Raw genomic sequence first — 19,842 nt, forward strand, 5'->3', positions numbered from 1 at the left:
TACCGAGCAGAATTGACACGCCCCCAGTTGGCTTTGTTGACCCCCCCACAAACACTTTCACCAGGAGAGTACCTGTTCAGGTTACCCACTGTGTTACCTTATTGGGGTACTTACCAGTCTTAGGAATGGTATGACCTTATCTAGCTCAGTTCTCTTTTACAGAGGAAAACCTATCCACAAGTTGGGCAGCGAAAAACTTTAGGCTCACAATTTATGGTGTATGTGTTTTTTATATTTTTCCATGTTAATATATATTGTTTTCCTATGATAAAGGTTTTGGATAAAAATGTTTTAATTATGCCCACAAAGTCCATTCCTTCTTTATTACTGAGTTTTCTTGCCAAATATTAGGACGTGGCATAGTATATTTGTTTGTTGTCCACAGTACCACCCTATGACGACCCCCTTATTCTTAGCCATACAATATATGTCATCACTACTGCCTGAAGTGAGGTCCCACACTTTAGGCCAGTTAAAGATAAACTGAAGTACTGATTCAATATGTTATCCTACAGAAGATTATTGATCAGATATTTTAATAACTTACATATGGTTTAGAATAAACATTTCCGCTCTGATTTTTAGAACAGGTACATTATAAAATGTTATTAGTGTTATTAAACAAGTCTAAATTCATGAAATATCAGATGCAGAAAAAAACCGTCGAACATTTCCTTCATTAGGTAGCTCCCAGTCAATAGCAGCATAAATAGTTCACATTTCTTCAAGTACCAAGCACTGCTTCTAGTTTGTCTGATGCTTAATATCCAGAGGGAACTTGTGCAGGATTTCCTGGACTTCACCTTGTAGAGACACGGGCCAAGCTTTTATTTCTCTTAGCAGGCACTCTGCCTTTTGGATGAGAACCTCCTGGCGGTACTGCAGGTCCACCAAACGCTGCTTGTTTTCCTCCATCTTCTGCACTGAGCCCTGTATATTGCTTCCAGCAAAGTCACATCTTTTCGACTTCTGCTGCATTATATGATTGAACTCTTCCTCCGTGAGCCCAAGAGATGAAAAATTCATAGTCTCAATGTAAGAGGATGCAGAACACTAGATAGGAGAAGAGCATGATTATTATTTATACAGTAATGACAATTCACCTGTACAACTCGTATACATTTCTGAATGTGTCGCCGGGTTTAAAGCGGTATTAAACCCAAAACCAAACATGTAATGTAGTGCAGCTTTCCAGTCATTAGATGTGGTGACTGCATTCATTTTCTTTTGTTTTTCTGTTTCCACCTGGTGATCTGGCCAGTAACACACCTCCTGTATTAGTGAGACACTACTAAGTAATTTTCAAAAAAAAAAAAAAAACATTTTTACACTTCTGTGAGAAGTATCAGAATAGGCCAGAGGCTGAAGTGGTTAACCACTTCTGGACCGCCCACTGCATATATACTGCAACAGGGCCACCCGGCTGCACAAAATCATGTATAGGTACATGATTTCATGCAGGGTTTCTCGGGGGCGCATGTGTGCCACCAGATTGACAGAGCGGGAGCCAATCAGCGTGGCTGCGATGGTCACCGGCCATCCATGGCCATGCAGGTGAATGACAAAACGGCTGTCTGCCTATGTAAACAAGGCAGTCTGCTGTTCTGTCAGCTAAGCTGAAACACAGATCTCTCTTTTCCTCTAGCACATCCATCCCCCACACAGTTAGAAAGCACTCCCTAGGAGCACACTTAACCCCTTGATCACCTCTAGTGCTAACCTCTTCCCTGCCAGTGTAATTTATACAGTAACAGTGCATTTTTTTTTAGCACTAATCACTATATTGGTGTCACTGGGCTCCAAAAAGTGTCACTTAGTATCAGATTTGTCCTCCACAATGTCGCAGTCCCGCTAGATCCTTGTCATTACTAATAAAAACAATAAAAAATAAATAAAAATGCCATAAGTCTATCCCATAGTTTGCAGATGCTATAACTTGCGCAAACCAATCAAAATACACTTATTAGGATTGTTTTTCAGAATACATATTGGCCTAAATTAATGAAAAATGTTGATTTTTTTTATTGGGAATGTTTTATAGCAGAAAGTAAAAAAATGTTGGGGTTTTTTTTTCAAATTTTGTTGGTCTTTTCTTGTTTATAACGCAAAAAATAAAAAATTGCAAAGGTGATCACATACCACCAAAAGAAAGCACTGTTTGTGGAGAAAAAATAAAAAAAAAGACAGAAATTTTATTTTGGTACAGCGTTGCACAACTGCGCAAAAAATGGCCTGGTCATTAAGGGGGTAAAAACCTTCCAGAGCTGAAGTGGTTAAATACAGCGTAAACTTTATTTAGGTAGACAGATTAGGCCTGGGCATTTAGGAATTGATAACCTGTGGTCATGAAAATTTTGAGCACTCCAGCAATGATATAGTACGTCTTAACCCCTATCAACATTGCTGAATAGATTAAATTTTTTTTTTTTTTTTTTAAAAGGCATTAAAAAAAAAAAATGAATATTATCATTATAAATATTAGAAATATCATAATGCGCTAACTTTCACAATAGTAGCTCTTTTATTAGAAATAGCTACATCTGTTTATAAATGTCACAAACCACTTAAACTGAGAAAATCCATGACAGTGGGCATGTTACTATTCCATTTAAAGCCATTATGTTATTCTCTGTGGCCTTTACAAATGACACAAGATTATCCCTTGGGAACACGGAAAGGAGGTTCCATCTGTTCACAGGAAATCATATTTTAAATAATCTATTAAAAATGTAGCAAATATGTTCCTGATATCTTGGAACAGAGGGTCAGGGGAGAGGCCCCCTGAGGTCCAACAATGCTGCCATGTCAACTGCTGGAACCCATGCTGATCACACTCAGACTTTCAGCCCTTGAATAACTAAAGCTGAATACAATCACAAAGTCCTGTCGTATTCTTTTTTTTTTTTTTGTCTTATTCTTTAAGGATTTGCTACAGTATGTGATACTTTTATTCACACTTGTAAGTGAGCATGAGGTAAGTTGGAAGAGAAGCAACTGCCAGACTACAGATGACCTCTTGCCTATGACGCTCATGGTATACAGCAACCATTTTCAACCAGGGTTCTGTGGAACCCTAGTGTTCCTCCAGGGGTTGCTACGGGTTTCCAGGGCCAATGCCACTTGGCACAGCCAGCTACATAATGCCAATGATCTTTTTAGCTGTAAAATTCCCATTGACTATCAATGTTGGGGCATTTTGCCAATCACCCCTTTTAAGGGTTCTTTTGGGGTAAAAAGGTTGAGAAAGGCTTGTCTACAGTCATTTTTTTAGGGTATGTATAGTTTAGTGGACTGGACAGGACCTCTTGGTGCTAAGGACAGGGTGAGGGTTTTTAAACTAGTTTAATAAAAACCTAGAATTCTACTTTAAGGTTTTAGGCGAATATCCCCTTTGGGCTTGAGAACAGAGGAAAGGTTGGTGTAAAAACCCCTGAAATCATTCCACAGCATGTACTGGGGCAATGACCCTTTGATCCAAGAGACCAGAGAATGGAGATCGGTCAGGCAATGTGTAATGACTGGAGGGGAGAAAGCAAGGAGGAGGCAGAGAATGAAATACAAGCTTGTATACTTTGGACACCACCTCTTGCACCCAAACATCGGGAATGCAAGACTTTAAAGCATACGCAAAAGCTGGTAAGCCCACCACTTTTGCAAACTAGGAGACTTTGGTTGGAGGAAGGACAGCCAAGCTTGCAGGGTCTTAACATAGTAGTCAAGAGTTTAATAAAGTGAAAGGCATACTTCTGAGAAGGGGAAAAGGACTGATTTGTTTACTGAGAATGGAGTGAGTACTCTTACTCAAGTAGCTTCCTTGATACCAGTATCCAGCATAGACCCAAAGAGACATTCGGGTTTATTTACTAAAGGTAAATCCACTGTGCACTACAAGTGCCCTTGGAAGTGCAGTCGCTGTAGATCTGAGGGGGACATGCAAGGAGAATAAAAAACAGCATTTTTGCTTGCACATGATAGGATGATAGAAACCAGCAGAGCGTCCCCTCATTTCAGATCTTCCCCTCAGATGTACAGCAACTGCACTTCCAAGTGCACAGTGGATTTGCCTTTAGTAAATCAACCTCATTTGTCCCTTGAAGGCCAAAACGAACAAGCAAGACAATAGAAAGCTTCTTTTGTCTTATCAGTAAGGGTCTTAAATTAAGCGACACCTTCAACCAGAATCGTACTAAAATAAGTGTTTCAGAGGCACAAAAAACCTTTGGCCTGAAACAACTCTAAAGAGGGTGTGAAGGGTAGATTCTGGAATCCTTAGGGGCCAGTGGGCAGGGGAGGACTGGACCAGGGGGCAGGGGGGCAATTGCCCCCCGGGCCGCTCTGATGCCCTGTAAAAAGGCTGCACTGCTTCTGCCACATACATACCTAAAGGATTCCTGGTGAAAAGAACTAAAAAGTCATCACTGCGGACCTACTGAGTGCAGGATGAAGACAAGGACAGAGCACAGACCTCTCCCCCAGCATGGATGGTGTAAACGGTGTCTAATCAGAGGCCAGTTCCATGCCCCACTGAAGAATCTCCTCCTCCAGGCAGCCCCAGTCGAGCTGTCCCAGCCCCCCTTAACTGCTTTCCCGCTGGCCAGGCTGGGAACCTGGAATCGGCTGGGAGTAGAGACTACCTGGAGCAGAGCTTCAGCCTGGAATGGGGGTTAGGAGGAGACGATGAAGAGGGAGAGTGGGAGGGGGGGCCGAGCTGCTGCACCATGGCTTACTGGTTTGTACTTGCCCCCTGGGCTGAAAGTTGCCAGTCAGCCCCTGCCCGTAGGATCCAAAGCTTGACATTACTGGTAGAAGCAACAAGCTTATTTTCCAGTTTAAAAGGTGTGGGGCACGGTATCAATAAGGGTTATACTCACACTTCTGTTAATTTAGGACTAATAGCAGATAAGGGACTCTTCAGGGGAAGCACATCAGTCTTGAGTGATTAGGTATTTGTAGAACACTGAGAAGCAGGCAGGGCCATAGGCAGATCCAGTCTGGAGTCTGCAAGGGAAGGTGCGGTAGTGAGTTTGTGGTCTCTCAGGTCAGGATTAGCTTTAAGCTGGACAACCTGTGACAAAGTCATGGATTATTGTAGTTATAACCTACCCTTAAAAGGTAAGCAGGCCCAGCAACACTCAGCAGAGCCAGAACACACTCCGTAGAAGTAACTGACTTCAGCTCTATTGGGCAACAAAACTCCACACTACGCATCTTGGTACTATCAAGGGGTGCACTGCAGGCAGACCCTGGCCTGTTAGTGGACATCCAGAAAAGCCTGACTGCCCCCCCCCCCCCCTTGTGAGGAACTGACATGCTGCAGCTGCAAATACAGTAAACAACATATACGCTCAAAGTAGAAGGCTAGGTCTTGAGCGCTCACAGAACCTGGACAACTGTTAGCTGGCAAAGAGCAGTGAATGCATGAGGGTCAAGTGGCCAGAGGTGACCAAGAATTGCTGCAGGCAGACAGTAAGAACAGACCTGGAATCAAAGTTCCACATGGCTCTAGTAGCAGGAGCAGCAGCAAGGGGAATCTTCTAAATGCTGTCTGGCACTAAGTACAAGTGACACTCTCCCCAGTGGAATGACATCATCACTTAGTCCCACAGCATTAATCTATTTCCAGGCAAGCATTCCATTGCTCGCAGCATTGCTGATAATAGGAGACATTATTTCATGGGGTTGCCTACATTTTTTTTTTGTTTGCAAGGGTCCAATGCGCATGTAGGCAGCAGTATAATCTGAAAGTCTAAAACATCCTGTTTCCCTCAATGATCAAAAAAGAAAGTACAATTTGTACATTACGATTATGTACCTTTATGTCTGTCACCTTAAAAAAAGGAAACTGTGTCCCCAAAACTTTGGTCAAATGATCTCTCTTACTGGAATGGTCGAGTAAGTTTGAAGCTTGACTTACTGTGTGATACGATAGCCATTTTCTGCATTTATATATATATATATATATATATATATATATATATATATATATATATATATATATATATATATATATATATATATATATATATATACACACACACACACACACACACACACACACACACACACACACACACACATATATATATAGTACTTTGTATATTAATAAATAGGTGTGAACTCCTAACCTGAATACTTGTTCCAAGTAACCAGGTCAAGTTTTGAAGCTTTAAATTAACATAAAGACACAGGCAACTAGCATTTTCAAAAGAAGAGTTTCCGTTACAGCCTACATATTTCTCAGTACAGTAAAATACAAACAGCATTGCTAAGTATAAAAAGTTTACACACTTAGTATAGACCAAATGTTGAAACATATTCAATGCCATTGATTCCTTTACTTTGCCCACCATAACTGCTCTATACATTGCTTGAATGACTAAGGACCAATGTCAACGCCGCGGTGTTCACACCAGGGCTGCTTCTCTCCACATAAAAGTCAACGGGAATGCAAAAGCGGCTTGAAGCCAGTTAGGAAGAGGTCTACTGCAGGTAAAAAGGTAGTCAACTTCAGATCAAATGTACCTATTAATGAATTTTGAATGATCTCAGAAGCGTGTCAAACTGATGTCAAACACATGCTGTATTTTCAACCCAAAGCCTTGTCAACAATGGCCCAGACCCTGCTTGTCAGATACTCACAAAGTTGGTAAACCAGTAGGCACACTTTCCCGTCATTAGCCTCTTTGGATTGCAGAATCTTGTGATATACTTCAAATTAGAAAAAAGACGAGGTGGGTTTGCCTTAATTGTGATGTAGATAAGACCAGATAGAAGGTCATCTGTGGTAGCTGGCTCCTTTATAGAGATTTCTATGGCTCTCAAAAGGTGGTCACAGGCCTTTGTCACACAGGCGAGCTTGTCCTGAGGAGCTCTCTTAAAATCCATTTCTAACAGAGCTATAGGTAAAGGAGAAAGGTCACCTTTAATAACTTATTTTATGTACAAAAATAACACAAACTATTTTATACAGAAAAGGAAAATGTGAAAATATATAGCTTGCTCATGTAGAGTTGACTGGATAATGGATCAATCGACATTAACATACCAATAAACAAAAGGACATGTAGATAACAGAGTATCCATACCACTCACTTAACATTTGGTCACTGGCTAAGTAAATGCATGTCAATAAATAAATAAATAAATACAAAATTAACATACATATGTGGAACAAGGGGGCAAAATACACTGTAGAATTGCATTTTATGTGTGACGCTGACTCCATGCTATGACAAGTACAAAAACAAGAATTACCGGTATATTAACATACAATCTAGAGCAACACTCACTCATATTGCATCTCAATAACTAACTACTGCCATGCTATAATATACAAAAAAAGACCTAAATGTAGACATAAGTCTATGGCCTTTATATAATGACATAACAAAAAAAGCCACAGCACTGACATTTTTGCATTTTTCTGCATTCATATAGAATACTGCCACTTGAATACTGCAAGTGTCCACCACAGTTAGCCCACGTTCCAGCCCTCTCACAGCTAGATCCACTGTAATGGATTACACAAGCATTAGTGGGAGAGGGCAGAGGTAGGAATATTATGCTACGGTTCTGGGTCAGATGAGCTTGAGCAGAGGTAGCAGTGCATTGAGATGCTGAAGTCAATCTTGAGTCAATATGGATGAAGGCTCATATGACACCAACATCTGTAACACAGAATTACTGTGGGACATGTGCCCCAACATGATATGTTTAGGTCACATGATCCAAATCCGGTATGGCAGGATTCACTTCCTTATTCCCTGCCTAGCTGATTAAAGTAGATATACACTATATTGTCAAAAGTATTGGACGCCTGCCTTTACATTCACATAAACTTTAATGGCATCCCAGTCTTAGTAAGGTTCAATATTGAGTTGGCCCAACCTTTGTAGCTATAACAGCTTCAACTCTTCTGGGAAGGCCAATCACAAGGTTTAGGAGTGTGTCCATGGGAATGTTTGACCATTCTTCCAGAAGCACATTTGTGAGGTCAGGCACTGATGTGTACGAGAAGGCCTGGCTCACAGTCTTCGCTCTAAATCATCCCAAAGGTGTTCTATCTGGTTGAGGTCAGGACTCTATGCAAGCCAGTCAAGTCCCCCCCCCCCCCCCCTAAACTCGCTTATCCATGTCTTTATAGACCTTGCCTTGTGCACTGGTGTGCAGTCATGTTGGAACATCCCCAAACTGTTCCTGCAAAGTTGGGAGCGTGAAATTGTCTAAAATGTCTTATTATACTGACGCCTTAAGAGTTCCCTTCACTGGAACTAAGGGGCCAAGCCCAAGCCCTGAAAAACAACCTCACACCATAGTCCCCCCTCCACCAAATGATTTGGACCAGTGCACAAAGCAAGGTCCATAAAGACATGGATGAGCGAGTCTGGGGTGGAGGAATTTGACTGATCTGTACAGAGTCCCGACCTCAACCCGATAAAACACCTTTGGGATGAATTAGAGCGGACACTGCGAGCCAGGCCTTCTCGTCCAACATCAGTGCCTGACCTCACAAATGCGCTTCTGGAAGAATGGTCAAATATTCTCATAGACACACTCCTAAACCTTGTGGACAGCCTTCCCAGAAGAGTTGAAGCAGTTATACCTGCAAAGGGAGATACAGAGACTGGTTTAGGCGCTCAGAGGTCAAAGGTCAAAGAGTTCATATAGATATAAGCTGAAACAATGGCAGATAAAAGTGTTGATGTACACAGGTGGGGCAAAAACAGTTCACACAGGGGGGGGGGGATTAAGAGTCCATGTGCAAATTTCTGACAGTTCTTAGAGGCAATCCAAGGGTGATCCGCAGCTCGGGGTCAGCTCATTCAAACAGAGTGAAGTCAACTCTAAACAGATAAAGGAGGAGGGAAGAGCGCCACTTGAGTGCAAGATTATGATTCATTATGATATAAATACATAGTAACTTACATTAAAGTAAGGATAAAAGCGTCTGTCAGGTCCAAAACGGTTCCACGATGGTGAGAGGGGTCCACACAATCCAGGGTGGATTCCTTCAGAAGAAGGAGTGCGCATGCCCTGCCCGGGCCCTCGTGCAGACTCCAAAAGGCATCTTCAAGCTCCCTCAGCCATCTTGCCAGTTTCCTGCCACTGACGTCAGACGCCTTCCGGTTCCCTCCACGGCCGCATCTTTCTGATCTCCCCGATCGCCCGGATGTACACAGCCAGCTGGTCTGGCGCTCTGTACCTGAGGCAACCTGGATTGTGTGGACCCCTCTCACCATCGTGGAACAGTTTTGGACCTGACAGACGCTTTTATTCTTACTTTAATGTAAGTTACTACGTATTTATATCATAATATATCATAATCTTGCACTCAAGTGGCGCTCTTCCCTCCTCCTTTATAGCTGCAAAGGGTGGGCCAACTCAATATTGAACCCTACGGACTAAGACTGGGATGCCATTAAAGTTCATATGTGTGTAAAGGCAGGTGTCCCAATACTTTTGAAAATATAGTGTACTGTATCTTTAGAGTTTAGGTTCAGATCTGGAGAGCCATGTAGAAGAGTAAAAAAAGGAAAAAATAAGGGATTTCAAAACATCCTGAAAAAAATGAATAAATATCATGAATATTTAGTCTCCGTTCACAAAGGGAACCGCAAGTGAAGCGCACAGGAACCACATTCCTGTTTAACCACTTCAGGACCAAGCCCATTTCTGACACGTTGTTTACAAGTTAAAATCAGTATTTTTTGCTAGAAAATGACTTAGAACCACCAAACATACATACATACATATATATATATATATATATATATATATATATATATATATATATATATATATATATATACCGTATATACTCGAGTATAAGCCGAGTTTTTCAGCACATTTTTTTGTGCTGAAAACCTCCCCCTCGGCTTATACTCGAGTCAAGAAAAAAAAAAAGTTCCCGGCCGCTCCGACGTGCTTGAGTTTTAAAAATGGCGCCGTCCGGCGCATTCATGTCATTGCGCACGCGCCGCCGCCGCTCGTGTAATTTCGGCTATTCCCGGCGCCGCTCGGGAGAGGCCGGGAATAGCCGAAAGTATATGAGCGGCGGCGGCGCGTGCGCAATGACGTGTCGGTGCCGGGCGGCGCCATTTTTAAAATGAAGGCGCCTCTGGAACAGGTAAGGGAAACTGCTGCACTACCTGCCATTCTGCAGGGCTGCGGGTATACTACAAGGGATGCAGTGCTGCGGGCATGGTCCACCTGTACCATGCCCACAGCACTGCATCTCCTGTAGTATGCCCACAACCCCGGATCCTCTTGTACCATGCCAGTCACCCTGCATTCTCCTGCACCATGCCAGTACCCTGCATTCTCCTGCACCATGCCAGTCATCCTGCATTCTCCTGCACCATGCCAGTACCCTGCATTCTCCTGCACCATGCCAGTACCCTGCATTCTCCTGTACCCTGCCAGCCACCCTGCATTCTCCTGCACCATGCCAGCCACCCTGCATTATCTTGTACCATGCCAGTCACCCTGCATTCTCCTGTACCATGCCAGTACCCTGCATTCTCCTGTACCATGCCCGCCGCCCTGCATTCTCCTGCACCATGCCCGCCGCCCTGCATTCTCACCCTAGGCTTATACTCGAGTCAATCATTTTTCCCATCTTTTTGTGGTAAAAGTAGGGGCCTCGGCTTATACTCGGGTCGGCTTATACTCGAGTATATACGGTGTATATACGGTATATATATATATATATATATATATATATATATATATATATATATATACACACACACACACTGTGTATATATATATATATATATATATATATATATATATATATATATATAAGCAAAGACTCTGGAATAAAATGGAGGGTGTTGAAATATTTTTTGTCACGCGGTATTTGCACAGCGGTCCTTCAAAAGCAATTCTTGGGGGAAAAAATACACTTCACCGAATATAAAAAAAACAAAACAGTAAAGTTAGCCCAATTTTTTAGTATATTGTGAAAAATTATGTCATGCCAAGAAAATAGATACCTAACATGTTACGGTTTAAAGTTGCGCGTGGAATGGCGACAAACTATGGTACTTAAAAATCTCCATAGACGATGCTTTAAAATTTTTTACCGGTTACCAGTTTAGAATTACAGAGGAGGTCTTTTGCTAGAATTATTGCTCTCGTTCTAAAAAATAGCGGCGATACCTCACATGTGTGATTTGATCATGGTTTACATTTGCGGGCGCGAATTACGTATGCATTTTCTTTGGTGTGTGAGCTCACAGGGATGGGGGCGCTTTAAATTTTTTTTTTCCTATTTATTTTATTTGTTATTTTTAACAATGTCTCTTAATGGCTGAGCCGCATCGGGTTGTTTTTACCAGAAAGCCAACCGCCGGCTCTAAATAACGGTAGTGGGTTGATGCCTGCAGCTGCAGGAATCACCCCGGTACAACCACTTCTTCAAGCCAACGTACAGGTACATCAGTTTGCAGGAAGTGGTTAATTCACATGCAATTCAGTGCGGTGCGATTTGAGCCCATTTATTCAAATTGCACCAAAGTAATGCATGCACCAATTTTGGAATCACACCGCAAACCAGATCGCATGTTACTTTTGTAGACAAATGTGCTGTGTCTGCAACCTGCATTTGGGGTATCATTAACCCCTTGGTGCCGGCCGTGCGCATATATGCGGCCCTGTTAAAACAACTTAATGTGCTGAGAGCGCTCTCCCTGCATGCTCCCAGTATAGTAGCCCCGGTAGGGATGAGTAAGCTCAATCAGGAGCTTTCCGATCATGTGACTGCTGTGACAGCCACTAACGACGGTCACATGACCAGAATGCCCACCTCGTCCCCCGGATTTTAGAACTCCTAAAAGCCCAGGACGGCAGTCAGTGGGAAGAGGTTAAGATTGCACCGACACCTGCTGTGAATCACAAGGGCAATGCAATTTCAATGCAGTGTGGGAAACACTAACAAAATGCGGGGTTTCCTGCACCACATTAGTGCGAACCTAAGCTTTCTGGACGATGTGAGCTGATTTACTGACACTCTCTAATGATATAAAAATGTGATTTACATGAGATTGACCTTATTTTATTTTAAATGCGCAAGAGCTTTTCTTAGTAACAATACTTTCCACTAACCTGTAACTGCACTGGCAATCTGATCATTGACTTCTTCATCTTGTTCACGCAAAGAAAACTGAAGAATCTTAGGAGTTATCCAGCTCAGTGACCTAAACAAGGAAACCTATCTATAAGGATTACTTGCGGAATACACGGCACACAGATACAATTGTGTTCAAAATAATAACAGTACAACATCACTAACCAGATCAAACACTGTTTTTGGTATAAATTATATTTCTACATGGCAAATAATTTACTAGTAGGTGTAGTAGAGTAATAAAAAACCAACAGACCCAACAGTGATGACATGCTTTCTTCTGGTTCTGTGTAATTGAATCATTCATTGAAATGGGCGTGTTCAAAATAATAGCAGTGTGGAGTTCAATTAGTGAGGTCATTCATTCTGTGAAAAAATAGGTGTCAAACAGGTGGCCCTTATTTAAGGACGAAGGCAGCAAATGTTGTACATGCTGGATATAGTGCATTTCTCTCTAAAAATCGGAGTAAAACGAGTCGTTCCAGACGTTGTTCAGAAGAACAGCATACTTTGAATAAAAAGTTGACTGGAAAGGGGAAAACATATAAAGAAGTGCAGAAACTAACTGGCAGCCCAGCTAAAATGATCTCAATTTCTTTAAAATGGCAACCAAAACCAGAAAGGTGTGGAAGAAAATGGAAAACTACCATTCAAATAGATCGAAGAATAGCCAAAATGACAAAGACTCAGCCAATGATCAGCTCCAGGGTGATGAAAGAAGGTGTAAAGTTACCTGTGAGTACTGTAACAATTAGAAGACGCCTATGTGAAGCCAGGCTATCTGCAAGAAGGCCCCACAAATGATATGTGCTGGAGAGGTTACAATTTGCCAAAGAACACATTGACTGGCCTAAAGAGAAATGGCGCACCATTTTGTGGACTGACGAAAGCAAGATTGCTCCTTTTTGGGTCTAGGGACCGCAGACAGTTAGTCAGACAACCCCCAAACACTGAATTCAAGACACAGTACCCTGTGAAGACAGTGAAGCATGGTGGCGCAAGCATCATATGGGAATGTTTCTTATACTATGGTGTTGGACCTATTTATCGCATACCAGGGATCATGGATCAGTTTGAATACATCAAAATACTTGAAGAGGTCATGTTGCCTTATGCTGAAGAGGAAATGCCCTTGAAATCTGTGTTTCAACAAGACAACGACCCCAAACACACCAGTAAGCAAGCAGCATCTTGGTTCCAGACCAACAAGATTAACGTTATGGAGTGGCCAGCCCAATCCCTGGACATAATTCAATATAAAAAAAAAAAAAAAAAACTTGTGGGGTGACATCAAAAATGCTGTTTCTGAGGTAATACCAAGAAATGCAGAGGAATTGTAGAATATAGTAAATCGTCCTGGGCTTGAATACCTGTTCACAGGTGCCAGAAGTTGGTAGACTCCATGCAACACACATGTGAAGCAGTTCTCAGAAAGAGTGGTTATACAACTAAATATTAGTTCAGTGATTCACAGGAAAGCTAAATCTTCAAGTATTTTTCATTTTAACCTCTTCCGGACCGCCCGCCGCAGGTATACTTCAGCAGGTAACCCCTCCTGCGTGAACTGACATAGCTGTACGTTGGTCACGTGCCTGCAGCTAGGGGGTGAGCGGTCGCCGCCACGCTCCCGCTCCCACTTGGCTCTGATTGCCGCCAGGCACCCGTGATCGTTCCCCGCTGAGAGAGAAGAATGGTCATTTGTTGTAAACACAGCTGACTGTTCTTCTCCCTGGAATGATCACAGAGTGCCTGTGATCATTCTATATAGGATCACAGGTCTCTATTATCATTTCAAAAGCCCAACCCCCATACAGCTAGAATCACTCCCCTGGGCTTACATTTAACCCCTTGATCACTCACTGTGTTAACCCCTTCCCTGCCAGTGTCATTATTACAGTAACAGTGCATATTTTTAGCACTGATTACTGTAGTAATGTCACTGGTACCTCCAAAAGTGTCAAAAATGTCAGTTAGGGGCCCGATCTGTCTGGGGCAATGTCACAGTCCCACTAAAAATCGCAGTAGTAAAAAAAAAAAAAAAAAAACAATAAAAATGACATAAATCTTTCCCGTAGTTAGTAGACGCGATAACTTTTGCGCAAACCAAAGTACGCTTATTGAGATTTTTTTTTTTACCAAAAATATGTAGCAGAAAACAAATTGGCCCAAAATGATAATGTTGTAAAATGTTGTTTTTTTGGGAATGTTATATAGCAGAATGTGAAAAATATGTTTTTTTTTTTTTTTTTTCAGAATTATTGCTCTTTTTTTTGTTTATACACAAAAAAAAAAAAAAATCGCACAGGTGATCAAATACCAAAAGAAAGCTCTATTTGTGGGAAAAAAAGGACATTGATTTTATTCAGGTACAGCGTCGCACGCAATTGTCCATTAAAGTAACGCAGTGCCAAATCGGAAAAAATGGCCTGGTCATTAAGGGGCAAATCCTTCCGGTCCAGAAGTGGTTGTACAATACAAGTTTGAGTTTATAAAGAAAAATGCATTTTTTTGGAAAAAGCCCAATATTCCCTTTTCTTCACTTTCGGTAAAGTAATAAATTGAAAACATTTTTGTTCATGTTTTGATTTGGAATAGACTGTGCAGTGTTCCCAATGCATTTGCATGTATGGAAATAAAAGCTATTATAAGGATTTGTGAGTTTTACTCACTGCTAAACACACTGCTATTATTTTTAACACAGCTGTACATAAAGAATATGCTAAAAATTACTGTTTTGTTGACTTCCCAAAACTAGACTATATGCAATTACTAATGGTCCCTAGATACATGCAGTAAACCAGCAAGTTTCAAGTTACTGCAGCTCACGCACTCTTTTCACAAAGCTCTCTACTTACAGATCACCCATTTCACCATCTGGTTTACTTCTCATTGCCTCCAGCAAAAACAAAATAAAATCAATGCCCATTAGGATCAGTCATTCTCTTACAAGTCAAATACAGAAGGCTTTTAATTCACAGCGATAGTCACTTACCTAATATGGTTCTGCAGTGAAAGATCTTTTTGCTCCTCATGTGGATCATGCATACAGAAAACAGACTTGTATATACGAGTCATGACCAGTTTCTCAATGTTATCCAATAGCCGGTCTTTTTCCTCCGATGCATCTGAAAACAGACAAAATGAAGGTTCATTGTCCATTCTACTAAGTGAAGAAGCATTCTACACCCAATCACTGAAATCTCAGGTAATACCAGGCAATTTCAAATGTCATTTTTAATATTTTAAGCATGCAACTTTCATTAAAACATCTGCTGAACCTGATATGAATGTCCTTATGCAGGCACGTCCTGGTATAGGATAGGCATTGCTCTGTCCCTGTCTCCCAGTTCCACTCCTGTGTTGCCACACATTCTTCATAATTAAACTACAAGCCGACACACACTACACAGAAACATTCCATTGGCGTCAGAAAAACGACCCCGAGAAAAAGTGCATTCATATAGAAAGAAATTGGCTGTAAAGAGCCTTCAGGAGATCAGCATCAGTGCTATTATGGAATGAAAAAAAAAAAGGTGAAAAATGTATTTTAACTACTTGACCTACAGAAGATTTACCCCCTTTATGACCAGGCCATTTTTTTGTGATACAGCGCTGCATGACTTTAACTGACAATTGCGCGGTCGTGCGACGATGTACCCAAATAAAACACATGTGCTTTTTTTCCACATATAGAGCTTTCATTTGGTGGTACTTGATCACCTCTGGGGGTTTTATTTTTTGCGCTATAAACAAAAAAAGACAATGTAAAAAAAAAAATTTTAAAATATAATTTACTTTTTGCTGTAAAACATAACCAATAAAAAAAAAATTTTTTTTCAATTTAGGCCAATATGTATTCTGCTACATATTTTTGGTAAAAAAAAAATCCCAATGAGCATATATTAATTTGTTTGCGCAAAAGTTATAACGTCTACAAACTATGGGATATTTTAATAAAAAAATGTTTCTTTTTTCTTTTTTTAATGAGTAATGGCAGCGATCGACTTATAGCAGGATGGCGATATTGTGGTGGACAGTCTGGACACTAACTGACACTTTTTGGGGACCAGTGACACTTAATACAGTGATCAATGCTAAAAAATATGCACTGTCACTGTGCTGGGAAGGGGTTAAACATCAGAGGAGATCAAAGAGTTAAATGTGTGCTTAGCTAATTATTTACTAAACTATGGGAGGTGCTTGTACTATGAGAAGGCATAGATCTGTGTTCCTGGTTTGCAGGAACACAGAATCAATGCCTTCCCCCGCTAACAGAACTTGTTTACATAGGCAGACTGTCGTTTTTCCTCTGTAACGAATGATCAAGTCTGCTGTACCCGCAGATCAGCTTCCCCTGTGAACAATCACGGCAGGAGCAGGCCGCCGGCAAAGTGCCTGGGCATCCCCAACCCGGCAGTGTTGGATCACGTACTAGGTACATGATCCAGCGCAGGAGAGCTGTCTTGCCGCTGTACATGTACATTATACGGTCGGCTAAATGGTTCAAAAAAAAAAAAAAAAGACAGTTGTTTATGGTGCACAGTGCTTGAGAACTCCACACTGGCAAAAAAAAAAAGGAAGGCAGCCAGGTAACCCCTTCTATTGCCAGTAAGGCTTTGCTTTTCAACAAAGTAGTACCAACAGCATGATCATAAATACAGAGAGGTGGGACCTGTCTCCCATGAATGGACTAGATGCGTATACTATACTATTCTTTTCTTATCCATTGAGGAACAGAGGAAGTCCTATACTGTCGGTTTGTCCAAAAGCAGTCAAACCGAGGGGTGGAATACAGCAAACAAAAGGCTAATAGACAAACAAAACAAACAGAACTGAGGATTACCTGCAGCTGAAAACAACACCTAAAGGATCTTATGCCCGAAGCTGGCATCAGATTATGCATGAACATCCACCTAGTTAGACCATGCAAGCAGAAGACCAGGTGGCAGCATTGCCAAGTCTTAAAAAGAGCAATCTGATGCCAGATCTAGTAGAGTATTCCTTAACAGAAAAAGGTGGCACCCAATCCTTGAGACCATATGCTTGATGAATCTTCTGCCTGAGCCACCAACAATTAGTGGAAGAGAAGCTAGTTCACCCTTCCAAAGACAATAAGCAATGACAGAGAGAGTCAGTCTTTTGGATGGAAGCAGTGGTTGCGAGAAACTCTTACAGCTCAAACTTCATCCAGGAAATGGAGGGAAAGACGAATGAAGAAATGCAGCTAAACAGAGGGATGGAAGAATAATGTCCTGGTTAGGTAGGAGGAAATTTTAGGCCTTAACACCACCTTATGGGTAAGAATGGAAAGGGCAATATCTCTAATAGGTTCAAAGGGTTGTTTTTAAAGTGCTGAGAGAACCATATATATATCTTACAGAGTCACAGGTGAGAAAACAGGTGGAACCACATGGAGGACACCCTGCACAAAAGGCCTTGATCAAAGAATGAGAAGCCTGCGGTCCCTGGATCAAGATCAAGAAGACCAGAGACCTGACTTTTAGTGGTGCTGAAGGCCAAATGCTGGTCCGGACCCATCTGTGAAAAGGCAAGGATACATCCCATGATGAATTTCCTGGTGCAAAAACCTCATGTATCACATCAAGCAAAGTATACTTTCCACGTATAATGACAAACCTTGCAAGAAGCAAAACATCCTAGCTTTTAGAAAAGCGGAAGGAACAGATTTAGAGATGCCCATGTCCCTTAGAACCTAGGCTTCCACAGCCATGCTGCCAGCTACAATGAAGCAGGATAGTAAATCAGTTAATGAGACAAAATATGTGGATGATTTGGAAGCAACCAAGGAACGTCAGCTAGGAGTCTTACCGGGTTGCAGTACCACATTTGCCTTGACCAAACTGGAGATATAAGAATGACTAAAATGCTTTCCATCTGGTTCCTGTAAAGCAGATGATGAAGAAATTGCTGCTTAGGAAAAGCATAGATCAGGGTGCACTGATCCCACAGAACCAACAGAGCACGCACAACTTCCACTAAAGGAAGTAACTGGAGACAAACCTATTCAGTCTGTTGTTAAACCTGAATGTCAGGAGGTCCACATCCAATGTCTCCCATCTGCTACACAGGTCCTGCAACAGCTCCATGTGTACAAACTACCCCTTCCAGATCCAGGCCCGACCAGCAAAGAAAGTTCACCTGTCAACTGTCAATGTAACGGCAGACAAGGCTGATGCATAAAGTTCTAAACAGAACAAGATCTGCTCTACCTCTCTTTCCATAGTGACATTTATGGTTCCTACCTTAAGTTCCTTCCCGAAGCATGCCACTGTTGTGGCATTGTCTATCTGAATCCAGATCAACTTACCCTCTAGCTGGGAGGCATTGCAGTGCAGAAATAGCCAAATCACTTGAAGATCCAGAATGTTAATGTGGAGACAAAACTCAGATTCTAACAGGCTGTCATCCGTTTTTGGGATCTTCCAGAAAACGGGAAGAAAGGACTTCCCCCGACTCCAGAACCAGATTCCTGGACCACCAGACAGGGGCAACCTGGTTCTCTGAGCCAGACAAATTAGCCTGTCTGATTACCCAGGATGACAAAATGTTGTGTTTTAGGGGTCTGAAGTGAAAGTGGGCAAATGGGACTGCCCTGAAGGAGGCTATTATCAGCCCCAGAACTCTTATGCAGAAGTGAAAAGTCAGGCAACTGAAGAGTATGAGTCAGAGCAGAGTGTATGAAGTCTCTCCCTTGAAACAAAAACTCTGGCTTGAGCTGTGTCTAGGAGTAAACCCGTATATTCAATGCAATGAGTCAATTCTAGTGCTGATTTCTGAAACTTCAGGATCCATTTAAACCGTTACAAGGTCTGGACAATCAGAGCTATTTGGTCCATCAGAACCTGTCCTTACTGTTCCTCCAACAGGACATTATCTAGATTTTACACAAAAGAAATGCCTTGACAGGGCATTAAAGCTAGTATTGGGATCAGCACCATGATGAATATCCAAGGTGCCAATGATAGGGCTAATGGTAGGGCCACAAACTGGAAGTGCAAAGGACCCACAGCAAAGGGTAGGAATTGCTGATACACTGGAAAAATGGGGACATGCAAATACACACCCTTGATATCCAAGGAGGTCAGAAATTCTCCCTGAGATCCAAGATGCCTCCCTTTGGATTAGGAATTGTGAACAGGTTGAAACAAAACCCCTGAAACTGTTCTGCCATGGGGAATAGGGCAATAACTCCTTGTTCCAGAAGATCCACCAGGGGGGGTGCATAAAGATTTGCTAATCTAATCTCTTTGGAAAATGGGGGCACATTTTCAAGTTAAAAAATACTTTTCTGAGGGTTTGGAAGACTTGGAATTCCGAGGCTTACGGGCAGACAGGTGGGCAGACTTGAGCGAAAAAGACTTCTCTTGACATCTAGAAGAGAGACAACTTCCCAGACTTTAAGCTTCTTTGGCTGTGGAAGATGGGCACTCATGCCACCCGTGGCATCCTTGATGTCGGTATCCAGGACAGTCCTGAATAGACTTTGCAGATTAGGTGCTTAGAAGATATAGGCTCCAAAGTCCCACACTAGTCAAAGTGTCCCCTCTCCGTGATTACAGACAGAAGAAGACGCATCACCAAAAGTAGTCGACACTGTAGCTCAAGACTGCAGGCATTTGATCTAAAGTCTCTTTGACAAAAAGATAAACTGCCAAAGTGATCATATCCCTATCCCTAGCCTTAGGACTAGT

At 41.9% G+C, this 19,842-nt stretch overlaps 1 protein-coding gene across 1 annotated transcript in view; it reads right to left on the reverse strand.

Annotated features, from left to right (window-relative positions):
• Positions 1-522: 522 nt before the first annotated feature.
• The window catches only part of LOC309568273 (rab5 GDP/GTP exchange factor-like), a 51,932-nt gene continuing 32,612 nt past the window's right edge, over positions 523-19,842 (reverse strand). Inside the window, exons 6-9 of the mRNA XM_082273942.1 lie at positions 15,123-15,255; positions 12,109-12,200; positions 6,640-6,896; positions 523-1,053 (exon numbers count right to left, since the gene is read on the reverse strand). Coding sequence (XP_082130068.1) covers positions 745-1,053; positions 6,640-6,896; positions 12,109-12,200; positions 15,123-15,255 — 791 coding nt within the window. The 3' untranslated portion in view covers positions 523-744. The remainder of the gene's footprint in view (positions 1,054-6,639; positions 6,897-12,108; positions 12,201-15,122; positions 15,256-19,842) is intronic.

The sequence above is a fragment of the Pelophylax lessonae genome (genome assembly GCF_965119305.1).
Source record: "Pelophylax lessonae genome assembly, chromosome: 1".
NCBI lineage: Eukaryota > Metazoa > Chordata > Amphibia > Anura > Ranidae > Pelophylax > Pelophylax lessonae.